Source organism: Lissotriton vulgaris, chromosome 2_1 (assembly GCF_964263255.1).
Source record: "Lissotriton vulgaris chromosome 2_1, aLisVul1.2, whole genome shotgun sequence".
NCBI classification, from domain to species: Eukaryota; Metazoa; Chordata; class Amphibia; order Caudata; family Salamandridae; genus Lissotriton; species Lissotriton vulgaris.
This window is the reverse complement of record NC_141687.1, coordinates 461292457-461318240: the sequence shown is the minus strand read 5'-3', so window position 1 is coordinate 461318240 and position 25784 is coordinate 461292457. Positions and strand designations below refer to the sequence as shown.

Sequence of the window (25784 nt, the reverse complement as noted above, 5' to 3'; positions counted from 1 at the left end):
TGCAACCCATTCCGAAGTTGAATGCAGTATGACCCCACCCAGAAGCTGTGAATGTCTGCCACTAACAGAACATACTGTGAGGTGAATGGCCTGCCTTATTACATTGGGTATGACCACCTCAGAGGCATGACATTTCTTTCAGTAACAAACCTTTACACTGCAAGATATTCAATCAATTAATCAATCGGCTGATTTGTAGAGCACACTACTCACTCTTTAGGGTCTCAGGGCACTGAGGTGGGGGCGGGGGTGACGGGGTTCGGGTATTAATTCTGTGTTTATACAAGCATTAATTTGAAAACTACAGGGGCAAAGCGTTTTTCTAATTCAAAAGCCTTTCTCAACACCAGAGCCTATTGCAGTGCCTTCTCACCTTGGTGGAGGAGCGATTTACCCACTGACAGTGCACCCTCAGGACCAGAGCCACCACAGAAGTGGGCGGCATCACTGACTTGCAGACATCGGGCAGCAAGAGTCTAGCACAGTGTCTGCATACCCTGAGGCCGCAAGCCACCCTGAGTATCAGAGTTTATTACAGCATGCTTACACCTAGAGCCAGGGGGATCATTCAGTAACACTTTATCCTGAGTGTCACAGCTCAGTGGGTACATACAAGATTGTCTTTTCAACTATTTCAAAACTACACCCTACAGGAGGGTAGCCTATCTCGCTAACCCCAACGCGAGCATCAAGGACTAGTGCAGGGATTTGCACAAATGGGAAGCAGAGTGCTCCTTACTACAAAACCATTGATTGCTTACTGGGAAAGCTGGTAAACCTGAGGCTCTAAAATAGCTATGTGGACTAAGGCATCTGTGAGTAACCTGAAGGTCACAGGTTTAGATTATAAGAGGTCCATTGTTCCAAGGTCTATGAAGTGAGTGCCATTCAATTATTTAATGAGTATCACTTGTTATCGGTGCATTGAAACCGTTCAAGTTGTAGAGTGTGTGATACAAGTTGTGTAAATATTATTATGGCATCTTCTGTAACCAGTTTACTGCTCCACTGTAATGCTAGGCTCCAAAGTGCTTTCCTTGCCAGAAGATTGTCAGCCCATAAGCAGCTGCAATTCCTGGAGGGTGAAAGCATAGACCTGAGCCAACCTTGGGTGAATACATATCACATGCCCTGTCCTTTTTAGGTCTCGTCTATTATATTCCGCAAGGAATAAATAGACGAGAGTATTGGGGGCAAACTAAGGTCTAAACCATCGCCGATTTTGTTGAGTGCATGTGCTAATGCACGCGCTAGCCATTTGCTAACGCTTGCCTCCGAGAGCTTCACTTCAAAGGCATCCGCTCCCCCGCCCCCTGCTTCACACTTTTCACGGCCGCCAGGCCGTGTCTCGCATTTCTTCTGCCCCCCTAATAATTTACCCCTGCTGTTGCTGCCCTCGGCCTCCCCACTGTCAGCAGGCTCCTCAAAGTATGCTTGCTTGTCATGTTACTTAAACGAAGAGTACATGCCCGCCGAACAGAGAGAATCTCGGTTTTCCAGTCTTTCTTAAAATTGTAACATGGAGATGTTAAAAGAATCACTGCTTAATTATTTTTCCTGTTAGTGCACAATGATCTACTTTGCATCGGTATCACGAGAAAGAGCTGCGTCTTCTCCTTTGTCTTTAGTTAATTACAGATGTGTCCGTTGTCTTCTCGCCAAGAAGCAGGGGTGTGTTCTTCTTCTTTTCAAAGTATATATTTTTTGTTCTCCTAAAAAACATCCCACTTTCACGGCCGCGAGGCCGTGAGCTTCACTTCAAAGGGGCCACCAATGCTTTCAGCACTCCGCTTCCCCGCAACCAGCATTCAACAGCTTGACCCAAAATATAGCTTGTAATCACAGGCTTTTCCATTCATTTCAAGCTTGGCTCTATGGTACTGGCCGCTTCACAATTTTAATTCACTTTTTATTCTCCACTGATATTTCCAAAGTATGTTTCCTTATAGCTCTAAGCTCTTCACAGGGTAACAGCAGTTAAACACAGCAGCTTGTGGACAGGTCACTCATTTCCAGATTTAACCCTGATAGAGAGAGAGACTCCCACTGTGCCGGCAAGTGGCTCCAGTTTCTGTTGCAGCACCACCCCCCACCCGCCCCTAACGAGCGCATTATGCAACGCAGACACACAGACCAATTCAGCCTTCTATCCTTCTAATGATGGTAAATTGATTCGTATTAAATTGAGTGATTTTTACACCTGTTATTTGCAGTGCTTACAGAACGAAGTAGCGTTTTGTAAAGCGCTATATCAAAGCAAATATATAACAATTTGTATATAATGAACCATGAACCCTGGGCATCCCGCTGTGTTTTTCTTGTCTGCATGTTCCTGCGGTCACCATTGTGCTGCTGTAATCGTCTAGATTAGGACACTGGTCCTGCCTAGTTTGGCAAAAAGTTAAAACAAGCGCCTTGCCTGTGTGTCTGTCTGATTGTGGCACTGCAACCGGATGAATCAGACTTCATAGGAAAGCTGCCATTTCCGGTCTTGCAAGATACGGTAATGGTCACTTTTCTTATTTCCTTAAAACAAAAGGCTACTTTTTACATTAAAGATAATCTTAACGGGTTCTTCTTCTTTTCAAAGTATATATTTTTTGTTCTCCTAAAAAACATGGTAAAGCGTGCCCTCCTGTGTCCATATAGGTTATTGTCATAATTCAGTACTTAAGTATAGCCCCTTCGACAGAAACCAAGTCAAAATAGACATCTGAGATTTGCGAATAGAGTTTAGATTCTATCACTTTTTGTCTTGTCTTAGTTTTTTTATTTTGAATGTCATCGTTTTATCTTTCCCTTACTAAATCCTGCTCATTCTTCTTCCATCAATTCCTGATTTCTGCTCTTTTCATCAATATGTTACCTTTTTTCTTTGCTTGTATTTCCTCTTTAATATGATGTTGATTATGAATGTTCAAAGGCAACAACACCTTTGATGATGATAGCAACAACAACGTACATTGCTTCCTATTTTTTATATTATGCACCTCATTGCTTCCTGTTGAATGCACCTTTTGTGCATCACTCCGCACCACCACAGCATCACTCAGCACCACCACAGCACCACTCAGCACCACCACTGCACCACTACAGCACCACTCAGCACCACCACAGCACCACCACTCAGCACCACCACAGCACCACTACAGCATCACTCAGCACCACCATAGCATCACTCAGCAGCACCACTCAGCACCACCACAGCACCACCACAGCACCACTCAGCATGACCACAGCACCACCACAGCATCACTCAGCACCACCACAGCACCACTCAGCACCACCATAGCATCACTCAGCACCAACAAAGGCAAACAACACCGTTGATGATGATAGCAACAACAACGTACATTGCTTCCTATTTTTATATTATGCACCTCATTGCTTCCTGTTGAATGCACCTTTTGTGCATCACTCTGCACCACCACAGCACCACTCAGCACCACCACTGCACCGCTCAGCACCACCACAGCACCACTCAGCACCACAACAGCACCACTACAGCATCACTCAGCACCACCACAGCATCACTTAGCAGCACTACTCAACACCACCACAGCACCGCTCAGCGACACCACAGCACCACTCAGCACTACCACAGCATCACTCAGCACGACCACAGCACCACTCTGCAGCACCACAGCACCACAACAGCATCACTCAGCACCACCACAACACCACTCAGCACCACAACAGCACCGCTACAGCACCACTCATCACCACCACAGCACCACCACAGCACCACCACAGCACCACTCAGCACCACCACAGCACCACTCAGCACCACCACAGCATCACTCAGCACCACCACAGCACCACTCAGCACCACCACTGCACCGCTCAGCAGCACCACAGCACCACTCAGCACCACCACAGCACCACTACAGCATCACTCAGCACCACCACAGCATCACTCAGCAGTACCACTAAGCACCACCACAGCACCATTCAGCACCACTACAGCACCACTCAGCACCACCACAGCAGCACCACAGCATCACTCAGCACCATGTCTGTACCACTCAGCAGCACCACAGCACCACAACAGCATCACTCAGCACCACCACAGCACCAATCAGCACCACCACAACACCACTCAGCACCACCACAGCACCGCTATAGCACCACTCAGCATCACCACAGCACCACCACAGCACCACCACAGCACCACTCAACACCACTCAGCACCACCACAGCACCACCACAGCACCACTTAGCACCACCACAGCATCACTCAGCACCACCACAGCACCACCACAGCATCACTCAGCACCACCACAGCATCACTCAGCATCACTCAGCACCACCACAGCACCACTCAGCACCTCCACAGCACCACTCAGCACCACCATAGCATCACTCAGCACCAACAAAGGCAAACAACACCATTGATGATGATAGCAACAACAACGTACATTGCTTCCTATTTTTTATATTATGCACCTCATTGCTTCCTGTTGAATGCACCTTTTGTGCATCACTCCGCACCACCACAGCATCACTCAGCACCACTCAGCACCACCACTGCACCGCTCAGCACAACCACAGCACCACTCAGCACCACCACAGCACCACTACAGCATCACTCAGCACCATCACAGCATCACTCAGCAGCAGCACTCAGCACCACCACAGCACCAGCACAGCACCTTTCTGCAACACCACAGCACCACCACAGCATCACTCAGCACCACCACAGCACCACCACAGCACCACTCAGCACCACCACAGCACCACTCAGCACCACCACAGCATCACTCAGCACCACCACAGCACCACTCAGCACCACCACTGCACCGCTCAGCAGCACCACAGCACCACTCAGCACCACCACAGTACCACTACAGCATCACTCAGCACCACCACAGCATCACTCAGCAGTACCACTAAGCACCACCACAGCACCACTCAGCACCACTACAGCACCACTCAGCACCACCACAGCAGCACCACAGCATCACTCAGCACCACATCTGCACCACTCAGCAGCACCACAGCACCACTCAGCACCACAACAGCATCACTCAGCACCACCACAGCACCAATCAGCACCACCACAACACCACTCAGCACCACCACAGCACCGCTATAGCACCACTCAGCATCACCACAGCACCACCACAGCACCACCACAGCACCACTCAACACCACTCAGCACCACCACAGCACCACTTAGCACCACCACAGCATCACTCAGCACCACCACAGCACCACCACAGCATCACTCAGCACCACCACAGCATCACTCAGCATCACTCAGCACCACCACAGCACCACTCAGCACCTCCACAGCACCACTCAGCACCACCATAGCATCACTCAGCACCAACAAAGGCAAACAACACCATTGATGATGATAGCAACAACAACGTACATTGCTTCCTATTTTTTATATTATGCACCTCATTGCTTCCTGTTGAATGCACCGTTTGTGCATCACTCCGCACCACCACAGCATCACTCAGCACCACTCAGCACCACCACTGCACCGCTCAGCACAACCACAGCACCACTCAGCACCACCACAACACCACTACAGCATCACTCAGCCCATCACAGCATCACTCAGCAGCAGCACTCAGCACCACCACAGCACCAGCACAGCACCTTTCTGCAACACCACAGCACCACCACAGCATCACTCAGCACCACCACAGCACCACTCAGCAGCACCACAGCACCACTCAGCAGCACCACTCAGCACCACCACAGCACCACTCAGCACCACCACAGCACCACCACAGCACCACTCAGCACCACCACAGCACCACTCAGCACCACCACATTATCACTCAGCACCACCACAGCACCACCACAGCACCACTCAGCACACCACAGCACCACTCAGCACCATCACAGCATTACTCAGCATCACCACAGCACCACCACAGCATCACTCCGCACCACCACAGCACCACTTAGCACCACCACATTATCACTCAGCACCACCACTGCATCACTCAGCGCAACCCCAGCATCACTCAGCACCACCACAGCATCACTCAGCGCCACCAAAGCATCACTCCGCGCCATCACAGCATCAATCTGTGCAACCATTCAACAACAACTGGTTCAAATATGTTCTCTCAATGTTTTAAGCTTTATTACAAATGTCAGAAAAAGATGTTAATATTTCACTTCTGTTCTTGGATTTTCATCACAATAAAATACACTGAACATAATCTTCACAAAAGTTATTTACAAAAGTTTAAGCTATTGCCATTATAAATTACAATCACTTTTATTTAAGTATTAAGTATTTTAAAAAATTAAAATCCATTGTTATTCGTAATATCAATACATCTAAGTCACGTAAATACAAAACATGTTGATTACAAATGCTATAGGTGTCACATTTGCGAAAGTTATAACTATTGGCATTGTAAATGACAAAGCTATTAATTTAGCTATTTTCAAAACCAACACATAAATAAAAAAAATTGTCATTTACAAGACCAATAGCTCAAACTTTCCTAATGCGAGACCTATTGCATTGCAAATGCTTGTTTATAAAAGGCATTGCCATTTACAAAGCCAAGAGCTCAAAAACTCTCAAATGTAAGACCTTTTGCATTGTAAATGCTTGTTACTCTTCTGTTTAATGATAAGCTCTGGTAGGCGTAGGGTGTGGTCTTTCTTTATATCAGGTAGAGACATGCCTATTCCTAGTAATTGCCATTGTTTAATGTATTTGCTAGTAACTGTTTGATCTCTGACCCTGAGGGAAGCAGGTGGTTTTCTACTGCGACTACATCAGTTAACTCTATTTTAGGAGGCCCGAGGAGAAAGATTTTGTGACTTTTGGCATTCCTTGGGCCCTGTGAAGCTCTATGAACAAGGCAGCAGATTGTGCACGTAATAACCAATGTAGGCTGCATGGTATAAAGCTGGTGTGGTTGTATCTGCTTGTATAATGTACCAGCCAGGCAGAGGAGTTCAGAAAGGATCTGAATATTAAACCTAGAAGGAAAGAAACATTTTCTTTTCTCAAGCATCCTGGGAGCCAGCTCAATCAATCAATCAATCTAGGGATTTGTAGAGCGCGCTACTCACCCGTTAAGGTCTCAAGGCGCTGGGGGGGGAGGGGTCGCTACTGCTCGAAGAGCCAGGTCTTGAGTTGCTTCCGGAAGGCGAGATGGTCCTGTGTCAGCCGGAGGTGGGTGGGAAGGGAGTTCCATGTCTTGGCTGCCAGGTAGGAGAAGGATCTTCCTCCGGCGGTGGCTTTGCAAATACGTGGGATGGTGGCAAGGGCGAGGCTGGCGGAGCGGAGCTGGCGGGTTGGCGTGTAGAATTCAAGTCAGTTGTTGAGGTACATGGGGCCCGAGTCGTGGAGAGCCTTGTGTGCGTGGATGAGCAGTCGGAATGTGATTCTCTTGCTGACGGGGAGCCAGTGCAGATTCTTCAGATGGGCAGAGGTGTGGCTGTGGCGGGGGATGTCCAGGATGAGTCTTGCCGGGGCGTTCTGAATGCGCTGTAGTCTTTTCTGGAGCTTGGCTGTGGTTCCGGCGTAGAGGGTGTTCCCGTAGTCTAGGTGGCTGGTGACGAGGGCCTGGGTGACCGTCTTCCTGGTTGTGGTGGGGATCCAACAGAAGATTTTCCGGAGCATGCGCAAGGTGTTGAAACAGGACGATGAGACAGCGTTGACTTGCTTGGTCATCGTGAGGGAGGAGTCCAGGATGAAGCCCAGGTTGCGCGCGTGGTCTGTGGGTTTGGGGGCGGTGCCCAGGGCAGGTGGCCACCAGAAGTCGTCCCAGGCAGAGGGGGATGGTCCGAGGATGAGGACTTCCGTCTTGTCTGAGTTCAGCTTCAGACGGCTGAGCTTCATCCATTCCACAAAGTCCTTCATTCCTTCCTGGAGGCTGGCCCTGGCGGTGGCGGTGTCTTTGGTGAGGGAGAGGATCAGCTGTGTGTCGTCGGCATAGGAGATGATGTTGAGGTTGTGTTTGCGTGCGATGGCCGCGAGGGGGCTCATGTAGACGTTGAAGAGGGTGGGGCTGAGCGAGGATCCTTGTGGGACGCCGCAGATGACTTCGGTAGCTGCGGTGAGGAACGAGGTGATCGATTCTAAGGCTGCGCCTTGGATTCCGGTGTCGTTCAGGCGTTGTACCAGGGTGCGGTGGCATACCGTGTCGAAGGCTGCTGCGAGATCCAGGAGGAGGAGTGCGGTGGTTTCCCTGTTGTCGAGCATAGACCTGATGTCGTCGGTGGCTGCGATGAGGGCGGTCTCAGTGCTGTGGTTTGCTCGGAAGCCGGACTGTGACGGGTCGAGTGATCCGTTTGTCTCGAGGAAGGTGGAGAGTTGTTTTTTGACCGTCTTCTCGATGACTTTGGCAGGAAACGGGAGGAGCGAGATGGGTCGAAAGTTCTTGAGGTCCGTGGGGTCCGCTGTGGGTTTTTTCACGAGGGCGCTGGGTTTGGCGTGCTTCCAGCTCTCTGGAAAGGTAGCTGATGCGAATGAGCTGTTGAAGACGTAGCGGAGTTGGGGTGCGATGATGTATTTGGCTTTGTTAAAGATGTGGTGTGGGCATGGGTCGGTGGGAGAGCCGGAGTGGATGGTGCTAATAGTGCAGGCGGTGTCTTCGGTGCTGACCGGGTTCCAGGTGCAGAGGGTGGCGGTTGGGTTCGCTGGTTCGGTGGTTGGGTGGTTGGGTGGTTGGTCTGTCCTCAAAAGCTGTAGTGTATGTCGGCGATCTTGCGGTGAAAGAATGAGGCGAGGAAGTCGCAGAGGTCTTGCGAGGGTGTGATGTCGTTGTTGCAGGCGTTGGGGTAGGAGAGCTCGTTGACGATGCTGAAGAGTTCCTTGCTGTTGTGGGTTTTGTTGTCCAGGCGCTGTTTGTACGTAGTTCTCTTGGTGGTACGGATCAGTTGGTGGTGCTTCCGGGTGGCGTTCTTCAGGGCTGTCATGTTCTCTGGTGTTTGGTTCTGGCGCCAAATTTTCTCCAGGGAGCGGCTGGTTTTCTTTGAGTTGATGAGGTCGTCCGTGAACCATGAGGGTTTCTTGCTGTGGGGTCTGCTGGGTGGTTTCTTCAGTGGTGCGAGTTCGTCGGTGCAGTTGGTGAGCCACTGTGCGAGGTTGCGGGCTGCTTCGTTGGGGTCCGTCGTGATGGTGGGAGGGTTCTGGCTGAGGGAGATGGTGAGCTGGTCGGCGGTGATCTTGCTCCAGCTTCTGCGTGGGGCCAGTTGCGGGTGGTGGTGGGTTGTGGTTTTCTTGAAGGAGAAGTGGACGCAGCTGTGGTCTGTCCAGTGTAGTCCGGTGGAGTGGCTGAAGGAGATGTGCTTGCTGGAGGAGAAGACGGGGTCAAGCGTGTGGCCGGCGTAGTGGGTGGGGGTGTTCACAAGTTGCTTGAGTCCGAGGTTGGCGAGGTTGTCCAGTAGGGTGGTGGTGTTGCTGTCATTGTTGTTCTCCAGGTGGAAGTTGAGGTCCCCTGGGAGGATGTAGTCTGGGGAGGCGATGGCATGTAGGCTTATGAAGTCTGCGATGGTTTCGCTGAATTGGGTGCGTGGTCCCGGGGGTCTGTAGATTAGGGTGCCCCTTACGGTGGTCCTGGGGTCGGTGTGTATCTGGAAGTGCAGGTGTTCGGCGGCTGTGAGGGTGTCTTCCCAGTTGGTCGAGATGAGCTTGGTGTTTCTGTGGACGATGGCGATGCCTCCTCCGGTTTGGTTGGTGCGGTCCTTCCGGGTGATCTTGTAGCCGTCCGCGATTGCTATGGCGATGTCGGGGGCCGTTGTGTCTAGAAGGTTCCAGAGTTCGGCTGCGTGTCTGTGGATGGAGCGGGTGTTGAGCAGGATGCACTTGAGGTGATTCTTGCTGGTAGGCTTGGCGGGCGCTGGTCCTGGGCGGATGCAGGTGAATTTGCATTCTTGGCAGGTGAAGGGTCCGTGGGTGCGTTTCGGGGTGGCAAGGTGGCAGGCTGGGTTCCGGCCGGTGTTGAGTGCGCGGAGGGTGGCGGTGTCGTAGGTTCGTCGGGTGCGTTGGCCTCATTGGGATCCAAGGTTTCTGGCGCTGGGCGCAGTCCAGGAGCAGTCCAGGAGCGGATGGGCGTAGACGGGCTTGCCTTTGGCGCGCTTTTGGCGCGCTTTCGGCGCACAATCGGCGCGCCCGCTGCGTGTGACCGCTGCGCGTACGCGTGGACTTCGCCATAAGTGGCGAAGTGGGAGGGAGGAGCAGCTGGGAGGCGGGAGCGGGGTGGCGAATGGGAAGGGGAGAGGGCAGTAGGAGCAGAAGGGGGCCGCAGGGAGCAGTGGCAGGGAGCGGGGTCAGACCGGCGGAATGAAACTGTGCAAGAGCGAGCAGAAAGACCAGACAGCAGGGGCACAATAAACAACACTAGCGGGCAGAGATAGGCAAAGGGGGGAACGGAAGCAACAAAGAGCGGAGCCTCAGCCTCGAGGGCAGCGGGGAGCACGAGGAGGAAGAGCGAGCAGGAAAACTAGACAACAGGGGCACAAAACAATAACGGGCAGAGATTGGCAAAGGGGGGAACGGAAGCAACAAGTAGTGGAGCCTCAGCCTCGAGGGCAGCGGCGAGCAGGCCGATTCAGCAGGGGGCACCGGGCGCACTCAGGGGGGAGCCGAGCGGGGGGTGGAGCGTCCGTCACTGGCCAAGGACAGGTCAAAGCATAATTCCTGAATTTAATGAGCATTCCAAAGTACTAGAAGTAGCCAAATTAGAGTTTATGCATTAAATTGATTGAAAATTGAAGGTGCCTTGCTGGTACGATTATCCCGTTCTGAGTTAGGAAAAACGAGTGAAATAGTAAGGAATACCAGTCCATTCGTCGGTTGAATCAGTTCCCACTACAAGGCATGCATATTAGACAGACTTGACCAAAGGATTTCATCAGGAAAGGTGCAAGGAGATGACCTTTCCAAATGGTTGGGAGACACAACATTTCTTTGTTCTTGTATTACTGAATATCATTCCCACAATCACTACTTTTCTGTTTCTTCTATGTCTAAGCATAACACATGGGTACATATATTCAAAATTATGCATGCTTTTTTGTAATATTGTCTATTACCAATTGTGATGTACATATTTCGAACATAAATGCTTACCTGCGATGATATCCCAGACAGGGAATTCTGGCACGTTTAGGTCTATAATATAATTCAGAATATTTGTGTGGAAATATAAAGTTGCTAAATGAACAATGTTATTTTCCAGGCTGTCCACTTTCTCCCAACTGGCACCAACAGACAGCAAAAAGCAGAATGTATCAAGTGATCCAGACGTAGCCGCAAGTAGGAGAGGAGTTGTTCGATACCTGCAGGATACAAACAACCCACGATGAACAACTGCAGGCAACACATCTGCCACATATTGCATCCAATAACGGCCCTCACGATAATATTTATCAAATGCTACAGAACTTGTACAAGTACAGTAATAAAGACACTGCATACATATGGTGTATTAATAATTAGAAAGTAAAGGAATAAAACTGTAAGGTTCGGGGTGAAGAAGATACATTTGTTGACGCAATGAGATGTGAGATTGGAACAACTGGAGATTCAAGGGATTAGGATGAAAAGTGAGGATTGGTCTCTTTCTTAAGACATCTAAGAAATGCCCATATATTGAAAGTCCCAGTTTAATTGGTATAATAATTATAATAATAATAATAGTGGAGTCTGCTTTCGACTTTTTAAATAGTGTTCATCAAAGTTGCCATACAGATTGTAAAACCCAATGAAGGTGACAAAAACTGGATTAGCTGAGCTTTTGGGAATTCGCATTCTAAATTATGGAGACATGCCGAGGTATCTGTTATACATCCCAGGAGAGCATCGTTCATATGTGAAAGTGCTTTTTTGCCTCCTTATTATAATGTCAGGCTGTGGTGTGAATGAACAGCAGATGTCATGGATATCCCAATTTGTCAGGGTTGTCCTTAATAATGCCAGGGATGGATACAATAATACCCAGGATGTTGACAATGTGCTAAAGGTATCCAACTTGTGGCAAGGCCAGCGCTTTCCCAGGGCGTCCCAGTGATGCATGGAAAGCTTTGGTAGATCAAACAGGGCCACCTTCTGCCTTGTCAAACAATATACCGGAACGCTCATGATATAGTGAGGTGGACTGCATCATGCCAGTACCACCATATGTCCTAAATGCCCACACTATGCCAAGCAGGGCTGCCTTGTGCCACGTCCTCAATAATGACTAGAAGGAAACACAAGCATGCAACTGCTGGGGCGGGGCATCCATTAAGTACTTGTTCCTCTGCTTTGCCTGTTCTGTGTCTCAATGAAGATTGTACTGCTGGTGCCTTTGCTATGCCTCTTTTATGTGTGATCGGAGATAGCACCGTCATCCCTATTGTGGTACTCCTCAAGTTCTTTGAAGAAGTGGTGGATGTCTATGCAAATCAGTTGAGGAAAATAACACCAGCATTGTGGCCTGTTGTTTAATTGTATGTGTGATCAGATATTGAACTGCCATTGGTGGTCACTTGGATGCTTGCTCTTTCAGTGTTGTGAAGCAGCACGATCTGAAACCATTTTGGCAGTCTTATAGGATGCAGCTGTTGTTATCTTGGTCTTTAGCTCTTTGAGGGATGGTAGGCTCGTAAAGGGTCGGTATACAACAGGGCCTTCATGGCTGATGTTTGCTTTTTTCAGTAGCAAGGTAAATCTTTCTACGTTTGATTGCATAGAAAAACTATTTTGTGAAGTGGGTGTATTGGCTATGTTGATTGATTTGAATGCTTCCCTAGAGAGGGCTTTAATCATGATGGTTGTGAGAATGTTGTTAAGACGTGATGGATTTCAAGGTGGTTGCATTGTTTGCACGGTTTCTATGACAAGGAAGTTTAATGAGTTTTTCACTTCACTATATTGCTTAGAGCGATGGATGTGGACCCTATTTGCACAAACTGGTGGTGGCCTTAAAGGCTGAAAATGGAACATCGGTGGTGAATTGGTGAATAGTTACATAGAGGTAATGGTAGTGGGGATAAGGTCAAAACAACATTTAAAACCTGGAAGGCTAAGTAGGTGTATCATTTCTAACACTAATTACATCTAAACGAGCAAGACCACTGACTCACTGTCAGTGAAACTGCTCTCCCACCCTCGCAGCTTCACCATTAAGTGAGGCCCTTTTGAGATCCTGCACTCCCGTAGTGTTGGTGTTCTAGGACCTCCTGCACCCGCAGGATATACCTGCGCCTCATCCCTGGTGGTCCAGTAGACCTCTGACTCCTTCTCTCGCTCCGCTTTCTGCCCCCTTCCTCCTCTACTTTCTACTCTGTTTCACCCTTCAGCTTTTTCACCCTTCACTCTTTACATCACTTTTCTTCTGCTTACTGCTCCGTTTCACCCTTTATACTTTTCACCTTTTTACTCTTTACATAATTTTTCCTCTTCTTTTTTGCTTCCTTTCCCCCGTTTAACCTAGCTAGCATCTCCAGCCGACACCCGCAGACCCTTCAACTGTCACCGCTGCCGGCACACCTGCAGCACCACCAGGACAACAGATCCAGCAAAACCCGCCTGCAAGAACACAACCAAACCGAAGAAGCTGCAAAGCATACTCCTCAATTTCCGATCCCTCCACAAACATGCCACCAAAATCTTGGACCTCCTTGACAGCACCACCCCAGATGTAGAAACCTGGACCAACACCACCTTGAGACCGGACATGTGAAGTAGTGTGGCTCACTGGTTAGAGAAGGCAGACCCGAGAGCAGAGGACGGCCCGGGACCAGGGTTCGATTCCCGGCGCGGCAGGTTTCTGGACCAGGGTCAGCGGACTCGATAATTCTCTCGCCTCGGTGCCCACTCTGATCAGCGATCACACTCGGCAACTCTGGGCATTAGCTTGCCTCATCTTCACTAACGGCCCCACCAGACCGCCGGGGATGCCTGGTCTCACCCTGGAGATACCCATTAAGGGACCATCTCTCAGGGAAGCCAGGAAGGGTTTCCCAGCTGTCGAAGCACCTTGGGACCCTTCGGGTAAGTAGTGCGCTATATAAATGCCTATACATTTACATCACCATCACCATTCCCCAAGGATACAAGATGTCCCGGAAGGACCGCCCTAGCTGCCCTGGAGGAGGCATCGCCATCGTCCACCAATCCCCTCTCTGGCTGAGCACACTTCCCGAGCCCACAGACCTGATGGAACACCTACACTTCAAGATACAGGCCAGCCCTACCACCACCCTCCGAGAAACTCTCATCTACCGACCCGCCAGACACTGTGGACCATTCACCAATTCCATCATGGACATCATCTTCCCGCAAGCTATCACATCCTCCAACTGCATCCTGCTGGGAGACCTCAACTTCCACTTCAACAACCAACTAGACCCCAACACCACATCCCTCCTGGTCAACCTCCACAACATTGGACTCTGCCATATCGTGACCAAAACCTCGCACACAGCAGGACACACCCTCAACCCCCTTTTCATAACAGGAAATGCCATCACTTTCAGCCACACCACCGAACTCCTGTGCACAGAGCATCAATGCATCCACTTCACCTTCAAGATGACGACCCCAACACCGCTCCCCGAACTCTGTCTTGATGGATCTCCCACAGCCCCTCAAGAAGTACAACAACACACACGCCAAGATAGCCAGAAGGTTTACCACCGAACTTTGAGATCCAGACGCACATGCCGCCGCCTCAAAAAGGCCTGGAGAAATTCCAAATCCACAGAAGCCCACAACAACTTCAGAACCGCCACCAATGCTCACCACCAACTCATCAGAAATATGAGAAAACAGCTATCAAAGACAGAATCTCCACCCATGCGCACAAAAGCCAAAGAGCTCTTCAGCATCATCATGGAATTCGCCCAACCCACCAGCGAGTCTACTGACATCCCTCCCTCACAAGACCTTTGCGACAAACTCAGCACCTTCTACCACCCCAAAATCAAGAACATTAATAACTTTGACGAAGACAACCAACACTCTGAACCCTCACCAACCACCCAGACACCCTGAAGCTAACAATTGACAGCTGGACAGCCCTCGCCACTGAAGACACACTGAAGATAATGAAGTTAATCCACTCCGGGGCCCCCACGGACCCCTGCCTCACCACATCTTCAACACAGCCGCCAACACCATTGCACCCATGCATCACCACTCCATCAACCACTCCCTGGCGAACGCCTCCTTCCCCGACGACTGGAAACATGCTGAAATCAACCCCCTCCTGAAGAAGCCCTCGGCGGACACCATGACCTAAAAAACTACAGACCCATCTCCCTGCTCCCGTTCCCAGCGAAAGTCATTGAGAAAGCCATCAACAGTCAACTCGCCACCTTCATCGAAGTGCACAACATCCTCCACTCCTCCGAATCTGGCTTCAGAAAAAAACACAGCACAGGAACCACCCTCCATGCCGCTACAAACGACATCCGCTCCCTCCTGGACAGAGGAGAAACAGTAGCCCTCATCCTCCTCGACCTCTCATCAGCCTTCGACACAGTCTCTCACAACACCCTATCACGCAAACTCCAGGAAGCAGAGGTCCGGGACAAGGCCCTCAACTGGATCCACTTTTTTCCTCTCCAGCAAAATGCAGCGGGTCAGACTCCCTCCTTTCCTCTCAGACCCTACACCAACCACCTGCGGTGTCCCCCAGGGATCCTCCCTCAGCCCCACACTCTTCAACATCTACATGGCTCTGCTCGCCCCCATCGTCAGAACCTACGGACTCAACATTGTTTCATACGCAAACAACACCCAACTCTTCCTCTCCCTAGCCAACGAACCCAACGCAGCCAAACACAACTTTCAAGAAGGCATGGAAGCTGTCGCCAAATGGATGAAAAGCAGCTGCCTACAACTCAAAACTGACAAAACAGAAGTACTCATCATGGGCCCACACTCTGATGCCTGGAACGACACCTGGTGGACCCCTGCCCCGGTAGCCCACCCACCCCTACAGACCACGCACGTAACCTTGGAATCATCCTGGACTCCGAGCTCAAAATAGACCGCCAGATCAACTCCATCGCATCCTCCTGCTTCCACACCCTCTGCCTCCTACGTAAGACCTTCAAATGGATTCCCCTTGAGCACAGAAAGACCGTCACCCAAGCCCTCGTCACCAGGAGACTTGACAACAGCAACGCACTATACGCCGGAATAAACAAAAACCTCACCTGCAAGCTACAAAACATCTAGAACTCTGCTGCAAGACTGGTCCTCAACCTGCCAAGACACAGCCATATCTCCCAGCACCTGCACACACTCCAATGGCTCCCCATCAAGGCCAGAATCTCCTTCAAGATTCTCACCCACACACACAAAGCCCTCCACAACACCGGGCCAGCATACCTGAACAGCGGACTTAAATTTCACGCACCCCAAAAGGTCCTATGATCAGCCCAGCTCTCCTACGCCGTGGTCCCCCGTGCCAGAAAGACCAGATCGGGAAGCCGCTCCTTCTCCTTCCTCATGGCCTGAGCGTGGAACAACCTACCGCTCCACCCAAGACAGACACCACTCCCCATATTTATCAAAACCCTCAAAACTTAGCTCTTCTATAGACCTCCTCCTTGATGGACTGGAACCTGCACCTCCCCTCCTCCCCTGTGCCTTGAGACTCTTATGCACTAATAGTCGCGCTTAACAAACACATAATTGATTGATTGAAAAAGGGGCTTCAAAAGAGGTCTGTGCCCAGGACCTTCAAAATCCTTAAAATATGCATGCTGATTGTACAATAATCTCATGCACTTTAATGTAGGGTTAGCAAAAAATATGGATTGATTGAAAGTAAAGGAAATTCATTTATATGAAAACGTATGTTTTTGAGGCATAGTTACAGCTACACCCTGTGAATTCACAAACATATTGTGTTGCAATGTTTCCACTGTGTTTCAGATTCTGATGATAATGAGCTAGTTGATGTTTTTAAACATAATATTGATTTTTGGTCACCGATTTTATTTAGTGTTTTTAATGCCACCATAGGAGGAGTGTTACAAGCAACGTGGGTAGAAAGCATAATAGTACCCATCTTTATAAAAGGCGACAGAGGGAAGGCTAAGTGCTACCATCCCGTATAATTCTACATCAAAATTGATGGGCAGAATATTATTGGGAAGATTGGAAAGGTGGGTTACCGAGAACAATATCCTAAAAGAGGCCCAGTACGGATTTAGAAGGGGTATTGGGACGGTGGAACAATGTGTAAACCTTGAGATATTAATAGGGAAATACACGCTAGCTGAGGGAGGTCAGCTACACCTCTGCTTTGTCGACCTTACCAGTGCTTTTGACCTGGTTAACCATGCCAAACTATGGCCAACACTGGAAGGGCTGGGCGCCCCAAACAATATACTTATTTATTTATCGCAGATCACACTTTTTTAGCTACCATAATATAGTTTGATACAAAAGGTGAATGTACCTCCGGTTTTAGGGTCACTCGGGGGATACGACAAGGATGTGTTTTAGCGCCCCTTTTATTCTCCTCATATATTAACAATGTTGACCTATTCTTACAAAACCTAAGTGCTGATGCCCCTAGAGTCAGCACACGTGCCACCCCAGTACTCCTATATGCAGACTACACATAACTGTTGTCGAGGAGTGCGAACGGCTTACAATGTTTAATAGAAAAATTCACGCAATTCATGACTGAAAAAGATTTACAGTTGAATCTTAGCAAAACTTTTGTCATGACCTGGTGGAAAAGTAGATTGAAGAATAGGCAAAACCAGGTGGGAGACGCCCAAATTAACAGAGTCACATCCTTCCATTAAATGAAACAACCGCAAAGGTGCACCACAAAAAGAGTGAAACAATAAGTGCAAATGGCGTTTGTGCACAATGAAGAAATATTTCTCAGAGATGTTGAAGGTCTTCTTTCAATCTTTATTTTCAATAAGCAGTAAAACATATACAGCCGACGCGTTTCGTCCCAAGCTGGGACTTCTTCAGGGCTTTAAATTTATGAAACGTCGCTTGTGGGGAGAACGTGAGAGGAACCGGGGTCCAAGGGTCGCCTTCCCGGATACTGTAATCCTGTTGTATGTTAGTTCATTCAGATGTTGAATTTGCAAAAATGGACTGCAAGCACGCTAATGGGCGATGAAGTTAGTGCTTATTAGGGTTCCTGGGTAGTGTAGACGGTCTTGCCACCTTAATATTGTGTCTGTCTAAAGCCGTCGCCGACGTCGCTGCGGGTGTTCGTCGGGACGAGGGCTGTGGATGGGCGCCGGCCGTGTTACCTGGAACGGCTTACTGGAATACAGTGCCCACACCCTCCTCCCTTGGACTAATAGGACCCTCAGTCCACCACTAGTTCTACAATTTACTCAGTAGACGGCTTTAGACAGACACAATATTAAGGTGGCAAGACCGTCTACACTACCCAGGAACCCTAATAAGCACTAACTTCATCGCCCATTAGCATGCTTACAGTCCATTTTTGCAAATTCAACATCTGAATGAACTAACATACAACAGGATTACAGTATCCGGGAAGGCGACCCTTGGACCCCGGTTCCTCTCACGTTCTCCCCACAAGCGACGTTTCATAAATTTAAAGCCCTGAAGAAGTCCCAGCTTGGGACGAAACGCGTCGGCTGTATATGTTTTACTGCTTATTGAAAATAAAGATTGAAAGAAGACCTTCAACATCTCTGAGAAATATTTCTTCATTGTGCACAAACGCCATTTGCACTTATTGTTTCACTCTTTTTGTGGTGCACCTTTGCGGTTGTTTCATTTGCATTAAAATTCCCTAGGGAATAGGCACAGTGATGATGGGTGCCATTCAGTGTGCACACAATCCCCTTGATTAATTTAAGGGTCAACGAACTTCACGGGGAGAAAGCTAGTCAGGTGCTGACTCTAGGAAGGGTCTATCATTATATTCTGTTTTTCACATCCTTCAATTACTTGGGAATTCTCTTTAATAGGAACGGTACTTGGGGCGCACATATTGATTTACGTAACGTGAAATTTTTGCGATCTTGTAAGGGCATCTTTAGATCCTCTTCAAAAAAAGGGAGCAAACCGGTACTGGAAATCCTTACCTTGAGTAAGTGCATAACAGGCGCATGCTATGGAGCAGCCATATGGGGGAGGGCGAACACAACCCTGTTACAAACCCAGGAAAATAAATTCTTAAAAAGGGTGTTGGCAGTCCAAAGCTCTACTGCCTCATACATGGTCCACAATGAGCTGTGCGCACCATATATTAGCGTTCTTATAAGCACAGCAGCACCTACTTTTTGGCATGGAATCAGGACGAAAGACGAGACTGAGTTTACTAAGGACATAATCATGGATTGCCTTGCCCTTGACCATAGTAAGAATATCCCTTGGTTAGAATATATTTATACTCTTGTAAAAGATAGTCGTATGGACCCTGATTTTCATGAGCCTTTGTTCATTCAGGATTATAGTAAAAGAGATTCAAAGACGAGGCTAGTTACCTCTAGGGAATGTACAAGAGTTGTTGAAATCAGTTTAAAACAGAGTGTTAAATTTTACTATGAGCGTCCAACATTGACGGGCATTCAACCATACCTTATTTCGATAAGAAACACCCAGCATAGATGTCATCTGCCCAGGTTAAGGTTGGGCTCCCTACACTATATAATAGCTATCCCAGATCGGGAAAGTGGAGTCATAACCTTCCAAATTGTCCTTGTGATGGTAAGTCCCCTGAGGTCACGATGCATTTTATACTTTTCTGTAGTTTTTATCGGGACATTCAGTAATTTGAGTTAAAAGTAAAACCATTGTTTTTAGATAATATGCTATATTATTATAAACATGCTTTTAATTACATCTGTAGTTTGGAAAACGATAAAATTAGGAATGCAGTCATTGTTTTCATACAAATGGCAATCAGGAGAAGAAAGGACAATTCTCCCTTAGAAGCCTTAACATATAAAAAATATGACATTTGAACATTTGAAGGACTATTAATTCTCATCCTGATTTTAGCCATTTTTTTGCACTCTTTGCACTTTATGAAAAAGCACCTTTGTTTACATATTTCAAATGAACAAGAAAAATGTTACATGTACTGACCCCAGTCCCTGAGTTTTAGTTTTCATAAATGTAGTTCTTAATAGGGAAATTATGTTTTTTAATATTCGTATGGAGTAAAATGTTCCTATATACTAATCTAATGTTTTTTTATTTCCTAATTTAATAATGATTAAATGTCCTTGTATTATTAATGGTTTCTCTTTTGTGAAATAGTAATTGGGATTGATATAGGAGTAGTAACCCGCACAGAAATTGTTGATGGAATGTTTGTACGTAAGAAAAATCGTTTGAGTACAATTTTAATGATTTCTAGGAATGTTACTTTTTGACTAGAATGCGTTTAATGGTTGTATATCATGCACCAAATGAAGCTTCATTGACTTGACTTAAGTTAGTTAATCAATCAATAAATCAATCAAAACATTTGTATAGTGCGCTACTCACCCGTGAGGGTGTCAAGGCGCTAGGGGGGGGGGATCTACTGGTCGTACAGCCATGTCTTGAGGTGCCTCCTGAAGGTCAGCAAGTCTTGGGTCTTACGTAGATGGGGAGGGAGGGTGTTCCATGTCTTTGCAGCGAGGTGGGAGAAGGATCTGCCGCCGGTGGTCGCTCGACAGATGCGTGGGACGGTGGCGAGGGCGTGGTCTGTGGAGCGCAGCTAGCAGTTCGGGGTGTAGAAGGGCAGTCATTTGTTGAAGTATGCTGGTACGGTGTTGTGGAGCGCTTTGTGCCTGTGGGTTAGGAGTTTGAAACTGATCCTCTTGTGGACCAGGAGCCAGTGCAGGTCTTGTAAGTGAGTGGTGATGTGGCTGTGGAGGGGGAGTCCAAGGATGAGGCGTGCTGAGGCGTTCTGTATGCGCTGAAGTCCTTTCTGGAGTGTGGCCATGGTTTCTGCGTAGAGGGTGTTGCCGTAGTCCAGCCTGCTGGTGACGAGTGCCTGGGTGACCGTTCTCCTGGTTTTGGTGGGGATCCATCTGTAGATCTTGCAGAGCATTCGGAGGGTGTGGAAGCAGGAGGAGGAAACGGTGTTGACTTGCTGGGTCATGGCAAGTGTTGAGTACAGGATGAACCCCAGATTGTGTGTGTGGTTTGTGAGTGTTGGAACAGCTCCCAGCGGTGTCGGCCACCAGGAGTTGTCCCATGCCGAGGGGGTGGAGCCAAGGATGAGGACCTCCGTCTTGTCTGAGTTCAGTTTGAGTCGGCTGGTTCTCATCCATTCTGAGACAGCCTGCATTCCCACATGGAGGTTGGATTTGGCGAAGGCTGGGTCTTTGTTGAGGGAGAGGATCAGCTGCATGTCGTCGGCATACGAGACGATGTTGAGATGGTGTGCTCGGACGATGTTGGTGAGCGGTGCCATGTTGATGTTAAAAAGGGTTGGGCTGAGGGATGATTTTTCGGGGGACGCTGCAGGTGATGGTGGCTTCGGAAAGGTACGGGGAGGCGGACTCTCGGTTCTGCCAGTGAGGAAGGAGGTGAGCCAGTCCATGGATTTGACTCGGACCCCTGCGTCGTGGGGGCATGTGCGTAGGGTGTGGTGGCAGATGGTGTCGAAGGCGGCTGAGAGGTCCAGGAGGATGAGGGCTGCAGTTTATTCGTCGTCCAGAAAGGCTCTGATGTCATTGGTGGCGGCTATGAGGGCAGTTTCGGTGCTGTGGTTTTTGTGGAATTAGGACTGGGATGGGTCCAGGGTGTTGTCGTCCTCGAGGTAGCGGGTTAGTTGCTTGTTGACGATCTTCTCGATGACCTTTGCCGGGAATGGGAGCAGGGAGATGGGCCGGAAGTTCTTAAGGTCTCCCGGGTCCTCCTTGAGTTTTTTGGGCAGGGAGTTGATCTCAGCGGGCTTCTAGCTCTCCAGGCAGGTGGCGGTCTCAAAGGAGGTGTTTATGATCTTGCAGAGATGGGGCGCGACGGTGGGGCTGGCTTTGTTGAAGATGTGGTGTGGGCATGGGTCTGACGGAGAGCCCGAGTGGATGGTGTCGTCGTCGTTGTTCACGTGGGATCAGGTGAACAGAGTGTTTGTGCGGGAGGCGGGTGGTGTTTCTGAGGTGCTGTTGGCTGCCTGGGAGATCTGGTTGTTGAAACTGTTGTGGATGTCAGCGATTTTTCGATGGTAGAAAGTGGCTAGGGAGTCCCACAGGTCTTGTGATGGCAGGATGTCGTTGGTGTTTGTGCTGGGGTTGGAGAGTTCTGTTGTGTGCATTATCGAGGACGTCCTTGAAGCAGGTCCTTTTGTCGGTTCGGATGAGGTGATGGTGTCTGAGGGTGGCGCTTTTGTGGGCTGCATAGTTTTCTGCGGTTTGGTCGTGGCGCCACTTGTTCTAGAGGTTTTGGCAGGTTTGTTTGGAGGATTGGAGTTCGGCGGTGAACCAGATGGCCTTTCTTTCGGAGCGTCTGTTGGAGGGTTTCTTGATTGGGGCAAGCGTGTTGGGGCAGTCGTAGATCTATTGTCTGAGGTTGCAGGTGGCGGCGGCGAGGGTGGTTATTAGCTGGTGATTGGTGACTTTGCTCCAGCTGCAGCAGGGGGCCTGCTGAGTGTGGTGGTGCCTGGTGGGTTTCTGGAAGGCGAAGTGGATGCAGTGGGTATCAGTCCAGTGGAGGTTGGTGGTGTGGCTGACGGTGGTGTGGTTGCTTACGGAGAAGATGGGGTCCAGCGTGTATCCAGCGGAGTGGGTGAGCGTTGTGACGAGCTGTCTGAGTCCGAAATTGGGGAGGCTGTCGATCAGGGTGGTGGAGTTGCTGTTGTTGTTGTTCTGGAGATGGAAGTTGAGGTCTCCGAGGAGGATGTAGTCTGCGGGGACGAGGGCGTGTGTGCTGACGAGGACAGCGATGGAGTCGCTGAACTGGGGCGGGGGTCCGTGGGGTCTGTAGACAAGTGTTCCTCTAAGGGTGGTGTTGGAGTTGATGTGGATGTGGAAGTGCAGGTGTTCGGCGTTGCTGATGGTACCGCCGGTGCTGGTCGAGATCCTGAGGGTGTTCTTGTGAATGATGGCGATTCCTCCTCCAACTCCATTGGTACGGTCTCTGGGGGTAATCTTGGAGCCTTACGGAATGGCTATGGCGACGTCGGGGGCTGAGGAGGCATTCATCAAGGTCTCTGTAAGAAATGCGACGTCCGGGGAGGATGTGTCGAGCAGGTCCCAGAGTTCGACGGCGTGTTTCCGCACGTAGCGGGTGTTAAGTAGTATGCATCTGAGGTGGTTGCGTCCTGCCTCGGTGGGTTGTTTGGTGGATTGGAGGCTGGTGTAGCTGCCGCTCCGGCATGTGAAGGGTCCTTGGGTGCGCTTTGGGGCGGCCAGGAAGGAGGTGTGTGATTGTCCAGGGTAGAGTGCGTAGAGGGTGCTGGCACCGTAGGGGTGACGTCATCGTGGTGTTCGCGGGGACCAGGGATCTGAGGCTGGGTGTGGTCCAGGTGCGGACGGGCGCAGACTGGCTTGCCTTAGGCCCCGCTTTCGGCTGCCAGCGGTGCGTCCGCTGAGCACGGCAGCGCTGTGGCTGCCATTATAAGGGGAGGTGGGAGGGAGGAGCAGCTGGGAGGCGGGAGCGGGAGGATAATGGGCAAGCAGGGGGGCTGGGCCGCAGGGAACGCAGCGGTGGGAAAAAGAGGAGGAAAAAAGATACAAGGGCACAGAAAGCAAAAGTGCACCAGCGGGAGCAGTGCGAAGGGGCACAGAAGGCAAAGGCAAGAGGGACACAGAGGCCAAAAAGGGGGAAAAAACAGGAAACAACAGTTATCAAAGAAAAAATAAATTACAGTGAAGAACACAATTGAGGCAGAGGGGCCTAGAACCTTCGGCGGTGGCAGTGAGCAGAGGGACATGGGCACACAAGTGGTGTTGTGCGGCGTGGGAGAGCGACCTTCCTGAAATCAGGGTCAGGGTCTTCTCACTGCCCAGCGGCCGCCATTATAAGGGGAGGTGGGAGGGAGGAGCAGCTGGGAGGCGGGAGTGGGACGGCGAATGGGCGAGCAGGGGGGCAGGCCGCAGGGGACACAGCGGCAGGAAAAACAGGTGAAAAAAATTGGGGCTCAGAAAGCAAAAGGGCACCAGCGGGGCAAAGGGGAGGGGGCACAGAAAGCAAAGGCAAGAGCGACACAGAGGCCAAAAAGAGGGCAAAAACAGGAAACAACAATTATCAAAGAAAAAACTAATTACAGTGAAGAACACAATCGAGGCAGAGGGGCCTAGAACTTACGGCGATGGCAGTGAGCAGAGGGACACAGGCATATAGGTGGTGCTGTGCGGCATGGGGGAGCGACCTTCCTGAAATCAGGGTCAAGGGTTAGGTTTCCTTACATAGATAAGGAGCCACTACTGCCTATTTAAGTCACATTAGTGTCTTTATGTGGTCACATACCTCAATACTAGTTTCGAAGTGTATGTCCACTTGCGATATTCATCGTCTACAATTGTGTTTTGAAACACACATTTTGTATATTGTGCAATTATCTACAATAATAAGAATCACATATGTATACTATTTACATGTATTACTCTATTATACTTTGTTTACATTAAAAGTATACAGCATAAGTATCTATACATATATATATACATGTATTTTGGCACATTGTAGAAAGAGAAGATGTTAAAAAAACAAGACATTAGTTGAACAGACATGTGACCCGTTTATGTGTGTTCAGAATGGATCATATAGATTGTGGTGTGTCTAGCCATTTCTGAACAAGCAAGGAACTTTGTATGTTATACCATTTCCATTTTGTCTTACTCTTTCAAATGTATTGTGGAACCCATAATGAGAAGATAATAATAAGTTGCGTGATTAAATAGTCATTATAGTGCATGGTTAGTTATAACAGAGGGTCTACCAATATTATGCTGTATGGAGCGCATAATTTGCACAAGTCATGTCCGATAAGCGCACTACCTTAACCCCTTCGATGCTGATGATGAGCTCAGCTCGTCATCAGCGACGGCGCTCGTATGCTGATGACGAGCTGAGCTCGTCATGTAAACCGGGTTTTTTAAAAATCCAGCGCACAGCGAGAAAACCGCTAGCGCGCAAGGGGTTAATATAACTACCCTACATTGAGTGGGTTCAGGGTTTTGAAACAATGATACTTGATACTGATTAACAGCCGCTCTTGTAAGTGTTGTCAATCATTGTTATAGTCACGACTATGGGTATGACTACCCAATGTACAAAAGAGAGTACTGTTAGAATTGGGATCTCTGGTTGGCTAAGGCTTGTGCCAAAGCCAGGCAGAGACCACCACTCTAGTCAGGGCAAGGGAGTTACACTCCAAAGATAACCCCTGCTCACCCCCTTGGTAGCTTGGCACGAGCAGTCAGGCTTATCCCGGAGGTGTAAAGCAATTGCGCGCCACACACACTCCACAACAACACACTAGGCACACCACAAAAGGAACTCCAAAAAGGTTATATCAAAAATAGCATTTGTATTATCATTAAACACATTAGAATAGTAATCACACAATATACACTGTGACAATTGGCACTGGGCAATATTTACAGGGGGATTATATACACCTGACAGGGCCAATTGGGACACTGTCAGAACCATCACAAGTACACATGATAGATGTAGAACATAAAATACACTTAGAACACAACCAGTAATTACTGGTAAACACTGTACTTAGCATTATCTCCAGCAACATAAATCATATTATGCAAGCAGCATCACAGTAGACGTGAAATACATTCTGTGCCAATCTCATAAGCATAAATGCATTATGCCATAACCTCATAAGTCGAAACGCATTAGACAATAACCTCACAAGCATAAACACATTTTGTAATACCCTCAT

General features: G+C 49.0%; 1 protein-coding gene across 1 annotated transcript in view; it reads right to left on the bottom strand.

The window, feature by feature from the left end:
- The window catches only part of ANKAR (ankyrin and armadillo repeat containing), a 1392657-nt gene that overhangs the window by 648470 nt on the left and 718403 nt on the right, over window positions 1-25784 (bottom strand). The window contains exon 14 of the mRNA XM_086955361.1: window positions 11063-11271. Coding sequence (XP_086811487.1) covers window positions 11063-11271 — 209 coding nt within the window. The remainder of the gene's footprint in view (window positions 1-11062; window positions 11272-25784) is intronic.